Source organism: Micromesistius poutassou, assembly GCF_964030765.1.
Source record: "Micromesistius poutassou genome assembly, contig: SCAFFOLD_2440, whole genome shotgun sequence".
In the NCBI taxonomy this organism is placed as follows: Eukaryota; Metazoa; Chordata; class Actinopteri; order Gadiformes; family Gadidae; genus Micromesistius; species Micromesistius poutassou.
The window spans coordinates 40,001-47,681 of NW_028177801.1; the positions used below are offsets into that span (position 1 = coordinate 40,001).

Genomic DNA, 7,681 nt, shown 5'->3' on the forward strand with positions numbered 1-7,681 from the left:
AGTTTGACTTCCATCTGAAACACTTTAAGCAGCTCCATTCCTATTGGCTGAAGCTCCATTCCTATTGGCTGAAGCTCCAATCCTATTGGCTGAAGCTCCAGCCAATCCTATTGGCTGAAGCTCCAGCCAATCCTATTGGCTGAAGCTCCAATCCTATTGGCTGAAGCTCCAGCCAATCCTATTGGCTGAAGCTCCAATCCTATTGGCTGAAGCTCCAATCCTATTGGCTGAAGCTCCAGCCAATCCTATTGGCTGAAGCTCCAATCCTATTGGCTGAAGCTCCAGCCAATCCTATTGGCTGAAGCTCCAATCCTATTGGCTGAAGCTCCATTCCTATTGGCTGAAGCTCCAATCCTATTGGCTGAAGCTCCAATCCTATTGGCTGAAGCTCCAATCCTATTGGCTGAAGCTCCAATCCTATTGGCTGAAGCTCCAATCCTATTGGCTGAAGCTCCAGCCAATCCTATTGGCTGAAGCTCCAATCCTATTGGCTGAAGCTCCAGCCAATCCTATTGGCTGAAGCTCCAATCCTATTGGCTGAAGCTCCATTCCTATTGGCTGAAGCTCCAATCCTATTGGCTGAGGGGGGGGGCTCACCTGCAGGAGGTCTCGAAGGGCGTGGAGGCGTTGGCGGCGGGCCGGGTGTGCGTGCAGGCCGTCTCGGGGTACACCGGGCCGCTGTCGTGGTGGGCGTGGTAGTGGCCCCCCTGCTGGTAGCGGACCACCTGCAGAGGCTCGCTCAGCTCCACCAGGGGGCGTGGGAGGCGCGTCAGCCGGACCACCCTGTCACACACCGCAAGCTGAACCAGTTCAACCAACCAGGAGCTGAACCAGTTCAACCAACCTGGAGCTGAACCAGTTCAACCAACCAGGAGCTGAACCAGTTCAACCAACCAGGAGCTGAACCAGTTCAACCAACCAGGAGCTGAACCAGCTCAACCAACCAGGAGCTGAACCAGTTCAACCAACCAGGAGCTGAACCAGCTCAACCAACCAGGAGCTGAACCAGTTCAACCAACCAGGAGCTGAACCAGTTCAACCAACCAGGAGCTGAACCAGTTCAACCAACCAGGAGCTGAACCAGTTCAACCAACCAGGAGCTGAACCAGTTCAACCAACCAGGAGCTGAACCAGTTCAACCAACCAGGAGCTGAACCAGTTCAACCAACCAGGAGCTGAACCAGCTCAACCAACCTGGAGCTGAACCAGTTCAACCAACCAGGAGCTGAACCAGTTCAACCAACCTGGAGCTGAACCAGTTCAACCAACCAGGAGCTGAACCAGTTCAACCAACCTGGAGCTGAACCAGTTCAACCAACCAGGAGCTGAACCAGTTCAACCAACCAGGAGCTGAACCAGTTCAACCAACCTGGAGCTGAACCAGTTCAACCAACCAGGAGCTGAACCAGTTCAACCAACCAGGAGCTGAACCAGCTCAACCAACCAGGAGCTGAACCAGTTCAACCAACCTGGAGCTGAACCAGTTCAACCAACCAGGAGCTGAACCAGTTCAACCAACCTGGAGCTGAACCAGTTCAACCAACCAGGAGCTGAACCAGTTCAACCAACCAGGAGCTGAACCAGTTCAACCAACCAGGAGCTGAACCAGTTCAACCAACCAGGAGCTGAACCAGTTCAACCAACCAGGAGCTGAACCAGTTCAACCAACCAGGAGCTGAACCAGTTCAACCAACCAGGAGCTGAACCAGTTCAACCAACCTGGAGCTGAACCAGTTCAACCAACCAGGAGCTGAACCAGTTCAACCAACCTGGAGCTTAACCAGTTCAACCAACCAGGAGCTGAACCAGCTCAACCAACCAGGAGCTGAACCAGTTCAACCAACCTGGAGCTGAACCAGTTCAACCAACCAGGAGCTGAACCAGTTCAACCAACCTGGAGCTGAACCAGTTCAACCAACCAGGAGCTGAACCAGTTCAACCAACCAGGAGCTGAACCAGTTCAACCAACCAGGAGCTGAACCAGTTCAACCAACCAGGAGCTGAACCAGTTCAACCAACCTGGAGCTGAACCAGTTCAACCAACCAGGAGCTGAACCAGTTCAACCAACCAGGAGCTGAACCAGTTCAACCAACCAGGAGCTGAACCAGTTCAACCAACCAGGAGCTGAACCAGTTCAACCAACCTGGAGCTGAACCAGTTCAACCAACCTGGAGCTGAACCAGTTCAACCAACCTGGAGCTGAACCAGTTCAACCAACCTGGAGCTGAACCAGTTCAACCAACCTGGAGCTGAACCAGTTCAACCAACCAGGAGCTGAACCAGTTCAACCAACCAGGAGCTGAACCAGTTCAACCAACCAGGAGCTGAACCAGCTCAACCAACCAGGAGCTGAACCAGTTCAACCAACCTGGAGCTGAACCAGTTCAACCAACCAGGAGCTGAACCAGTTCAACCAACCAGGAGCTGAACCAGTTCAACCAACCTGGAGCTGAACCAGTTCAACCAACCAGGAGCTGAACCAGTTCAACCAACCAGGAGCTGAACCAGTTCAACCAACCTGGAGCTGAACCAGTTCAACCAACCTGGAGCTGAACCAGTTCAACCAACCTGGAGCTGAACCAGTTCAACCAACCAGGAGCTGAACCAGTTCAACCAACCAGGAGCTGAACCAGTTCAACCAACCAGGAGCTGAACCAGTTCAACTAACCAGGAGCTGAACCAGTTCAACCAACCAGGAGCTGAACCAGTTCAACCAACCTGGAGCTGAACCAGTTCAACCAACCTGGAGCTGAACCAGTTCAACCAACCAGGAGCTGAACCAGTTCAACCAACCAGGAGCTGAACCAGTTCAACCAACCAGGAGCTGAACCAGTTCAACCAACCTGGAGCTGAACCAGTTCAACCAACCTGGAGCTGAACCAGTTCAACCAACCTGGAGCTGAACCAGTTCAACCAACCAGGAGCTGAACCAGTTCAACCAACCAGGAGCTGTGTTACAGTCACTGTGGCCCACGTACGTGTTGGAGGACATGAGGAAGTTACCGCCTGTTTATCTACACACAGTACTGACTGCATCCACAGTAGTCCAGTCGTTTTAAGCCAACATGGGGGCCAGCCGAGAACAAACGGCAACACGACCAAACAGATTATCCTCAACGTCCAGAGGAAGGAAGGCCCAGAAGAATCCATGAGGGGGAAGAAAAGACCCACACATGTCCTATTCATACGTCATTCTTCTTCTCACCTGAATGGGGTGAACCTTCTAACATTTAGATATCACCATGAACACGACTGAGTTGACTCCTGACATCAGGACAAACCAAAAATGTTTCCCAAGATTTCCAAGTTTTTGCAAATTGTTTGTTACCACGGCAGACAGTGCTTCATCTGATTACGTATGATGTGCTCATTTGCATAAATACCACAACAGATCTAAACATTGGGCGTAGCCAGGGGAACGTCCTGGGGGGGGTGGGGGGGGGGCCCTACCTCCTCTGAAGGCCCCTCAGGACCGGGTGGGGTGGGTGGGGGGGCCCTACCTCCTCTGAAGGCTCCTCAGGACGGGGTGGGGTGGGTGGGGGGGCCCTACCTCCTCTGAAGGCTCCTCAGGACGGGGTGGGGTGGGTGGGGGGGGCCCTACCTCCTCTGCAGGCTCCTCAGGACGGGGTGGGCCCCGGGGCCCTGCTCCAGCCAGGCGTGGTGGCTGTTCCTCACCAGCTGGCTGCTCTTCACGCCGCGCTGCAGCAGGAAGCGCTGGAAGGCGTCGCTGCTCAGCTCCCTGAACTCCTCCAGGCTCAGGAGGCCTTCACCACCACAACAACAACAACAACAACAACATCAACAACAACATCAACAACAACAACAAGGGGACATACAGCTGGAATCAGCCGTGCTGTACGTCCACCTCCTGTACATTAAGACGGTCACCGACCCCCTGAGGAACATTAGAGCGTCTCAAGTCAGGTCAAAGGTCAAAGGTCACAGGCTGATGGAGGTGTCAGGTTAAAGGTCACAGGCTGATGGAGGAGTCAGGTTAAAGGTCACAGGCTGATGGAGGTGTCAGGTCAAAGGTCACAGGCTGATGGAGGGGTCAGGTCAAAGGTCACAGGCTGATGGAGGTGTCAGGTCAAAGGTCACAGGCTGATGGAGGGGTCAGGTCAAAGGTCACAGGCTGATGGAGGGGTCAGGTCAAAGGTCACAGGCTGATGGAGGGGTCAGGTTAAAGGTCAAAGGTCACGGTGGCGTCTCACCGTTGTGGTCTTTGTCGGCGTGGATCCCGGCGTAGATCTCTCTCAGACTCTCGGGCGTGAGCCAAATCCCCTCCCTCACCCGGGAGTGGGTCAGGATCTGAGCCAGGTTAGAGGTCAGGGGTCAGGAGGTCAGGGGTCAGAGGTCAGGAGGTCAGGGGTTAGAGGTCAGAGGTTAGGGGTCAGAGGTCAGGGGTTAGAGGTCAGGAGGTCAGAGGTCAGGAGGTCCATTTCAAACAAAAGGAAAACAAATAAACAAGACAACATGAACTATTTTTCAAAGCAGCTGCAGCCTCACAGATAAACAAGATCACAGAGCGGACCCCCCCAGAGCGGACCCCCCCAGAGCGGAGCCCCCCAGAGCACAGAGTGGACCCCCCCAGAGCGGAGCCCCCCAGAGCACAGAGCGGACCCCCCCAGAGCGGACCCCCCCAGAGCACAGAGCGGACCCCCCCAGAGCGGACCCCCCCAGAGCACAGAGCGGACCCCCCCAGAGCGGACCCCCCCAGAGCACAGAGCGGACCCCCCCAGAGCGGACCCCCCCAGAGCGGACCCCCCCAGAGCACAGAGCGGACCCCCCCAGAGCGGAGCCCCAGACCCCCCCAGAGCGGAGCCCCAGACCCCCCCAGAGCGGAGCCCCAGACCCCCCCAGAGCGGACCCCCCCAGAGCGGAGCCCCCCAGAGCGGAGCCCCAGACCCCCCCAGAGCGGAGCCCCCCAGAGCACAGAGTGGACCCCCCCAGAGCACAGAGTGGACCCCCCCCAGAGCGGACCCCCCCAGAGCGGAGCCCCAGACCCCCCCAGAGCGGACCCCCCCAGAGCGGAGCCCCAGACCCCCCCAGAGCGGACCCCCCCAGAGCGGAGCCCCAGACCCCCCCAGAGCGGAGCCCCAGACCCCCCCAGAGCGGACCCCCAGACCCCCCCAGAGCGGAGCCCCAGACCCCCCCAGAGCGGACCCCCAGACCCCCCCAGAGCGGAGCCCCAGACCCCCCCAGAGCGGAGCCCCAGACCCCCCCAGAGCGGAGCCCCCCAGAGCACAGAGTGGACCCCCCCAGAGCACAGAGTGGACCCCCCCCAGAGCGGACCCCCCCAGAGCGGAGCCCCAGACCCCCCCAGAGCGGACCCCCCCAGAGCGGAGCCCCAGACCCCCCCAGAGCGGACCCCCCCAGAGCGGAGCCCCAGACCCCCCCAGAGCGGAGCCCCAGACCCCCCCAGAGCGGACCCCCAGACCCCCCCAGAGCGGACCCCCAGACCCCCCCAGAGCGGAGCCCCAGACCCCCCCAGAGCGGACCCCCCCAGAGCGGACCCCCAGACCCCCCCAGAGCGGAGCCCCACCTCGCTGAGCTGCAGCTGGCCGTCCTGGTCGAGGTCCAGGAGGCTGAAGACGTCGTCGGGGCTGAGGTCCAGCTCCTCCTGGCCCTCCTGCACCATCAGCTGGCTCTCCACCAGCCCCCGGCGCCGGGCCAGCTGCATCACCAGCGCACACTCCGCCTCCGACAGGAAGCCCGGGATCTCTGCGCACACACACACACACACACACACACAGTCAGATGGTTCTGACCTGCCCGTTGACTCCTGTGGACTAGACGTGACTGATGTGAGTGGACCTCTGGGTGCTACGGGTTCACCTCACCAAACAGAAGAGGTTTCAAACTCAGCGTCCGCATCTCGTGCACTTTATCAGGCACGAAGGACAGCTTCTGAACGTGTCCCACCTGGAGGAGGTAGAGGACACCTGTTCACCATCACGGAGAGGAGGCTGCGCTGCGTATGTGAATAACACCATAACCCAGATGATGATCAGTGTATTAAAAGAGATCGCAGACCTTCACCCCGTCTATTCGTGGAAGAAAAACCTCCCGCACAGCCTCGGGCCCCCGGGGTCCGAGGGGCGCCTTCTGGTGTCCGAGGGGCGGCTGCTGGGGGCCGCCTGCTGCCCCCTGGTGGCTCCGGGGGTCGGGCTCTTCTCCGCCGTTATTGTGATTCTCGTGGAGTTGCGCTGTGCCGTTCATGATGCACATGTGAAAGAACAGCAGCATAAACACCCAGTAGGAGCGACTGCCCACGGCGGTCCTCTGAAGGGAGACGCGCTGCCCCGTCCCGCCGGGTGGCAGGGCTCCGCTCCCGGGGCGTCCTGGGCTCTCCCCGGGGTCGCTCATGTTCTCCGGGGTTCAGACCAAAGCATGCAGGTGGCTTCCGTGGGTCATCGTGGCCGTCCGCGGCATCAGGTCCGACAACCCAACGGTCCTCACGCCCGTTGGACTTTCCGCGTACTTTTCAGAGGCGATCCTGCGGTTCAATCGCTCCGTGGAGTTCAGTCCACGCGTCAGGGTCGAGTCCACGCCGAGGGAGATCAACCCGGCAGCCCACAGGACGGTTAATGCTCTGAGGTCGGGTAAGATCCCGTCTGTGCCGTCATTGTGCCTCCAGAAGATGGGCTTGTTTACAACGCAGCAGTGGTTGAGTCAGCAGCAGCAATGCGCAGTGCGTACCGAGCCACCAGGCTGACAGCACAGCCAGAAACACCACACAACTCCTTACTAAAATGATGGAAACGCTGCGTCATCGCATCACACGCGTCTTGCACGTTTAAAAGAGCTCGTAAAACAACCCCACACACAGCCGTGGTCTGGAGTGGTCCACTGCACAGCCTGCATGTTCTCCCTCAGTCGCGCGTAGCACCCACGACACGATACATCCCGCTGGCTGCTTTGTGCGCAATGCTGCCCTCTGGTGGCTCAAGGAGGTAAATGTCTAAGACATCGTTATTTCTCCTACTCTGTCTACTCTAGGACATGATTTAGCACTGTAGCAGCCTATTCCATTGCACATAAAGGGTATATGAAGTTGGTTAAAAAGAGAGACCAATAAATCTTAACCGCACATGATCTGCATTTGCAGAAAATGACATTTAAGTATTCAATGTAAGAATCATATTTATAATGGTTCAACAAGATTTTTTAGCAACTCTGACATTCCTCCTATTTTACTGTACGCCCACATCTTCTAACATGTTGCAAATTCAACCATGGATCTATTATTATACTGTCAACACTCCACTAACCCATGAATGAACACACACATGATTGTGCATGCATGCAGAAGATGATATGCATCCATGCATGAACGCATGCACATGGACACACAGCGCTCCCTGGGCCAGGCTCCTCTCACACCTCACAGCGTCCTGAGGAGTCATGTTACACGCCACTTGAAATCTAAACCCGTTTCAAATGTGAAGTTAGCTGACTTAATTCACTTGGAATAAGTAATAAATCATAAATATTCAAAAGGTCTATATTTTAGGCCAGCATGGCATACAACGGTTCTTGGAATGCCTTTTATGTAGCGGTTCTTGGAATGCCTTTTATGTAGGCCTCGCCGTCATTATATAACAGTGCCTAGTTTTTGTTTTGTACAGTTTTTATTAACTAATATTTGACTGTAAATATGTACACACTGGTATCAATAAA

General features: G+C 56.6%; 2 protein-coding genes across 2 annotated transcripts in view; both read right to left on the reverse strand.

Annotated features, from left to right (window-relative positions):
* LOC311375668 (transmembrane prolyl 4-hydroxylase-like) overlaps positions 1-6,367 on the reverse strand; it is a gene marked incomplete at both ends in the record, with an annotated part of 9,659 nt that extends 3,292 nt beyond the window's left edge. The window contains 6 exons of the mRNA XM_084490736.1: positions 598-783; positions 3,603-3,765; positions 4,213-4,309; positions 5,544-5,722; positions 5,842-5,923; positions 6,035-6,367. Of these exons, the coding sequence (XP_084346862.1) occupies positions 598-783; positions 3,603-3,765; positions 4,213-4,309; positions 5,544-5,722; positions 5,842-5,923; positions 6,035-6,367 (1,040 nt within the window). The remainder of the gene's footprint in view (positions 1-597; positions 784-3,602; positions 3,766-4,212; positions 4,310-5,543; positions 5,723-5,841; positions 5,924-6,034) is intronic.
* Positions 6,368-6,379: 12 nt separating this feature from the next.
* Positions 6,380-7,681, reverse strand: part of LOC311375669 (solute carrier family 26 member 6-like) — a gene marked incomplete at both ends in the record, with an annotated part of 7,342 nt that continues 6,040 nt past the window's right edge. Inside the window, one exon of the mRNA XM_084490737.1 lies at positions 6,380-6,646. Within this exon, the coding sequence (XP_084346863.1) occupies positions 6,380-6,646 (267 nt within the window). The remainder of the gene's footprint in view (positions 6,647-7,681) is intronic.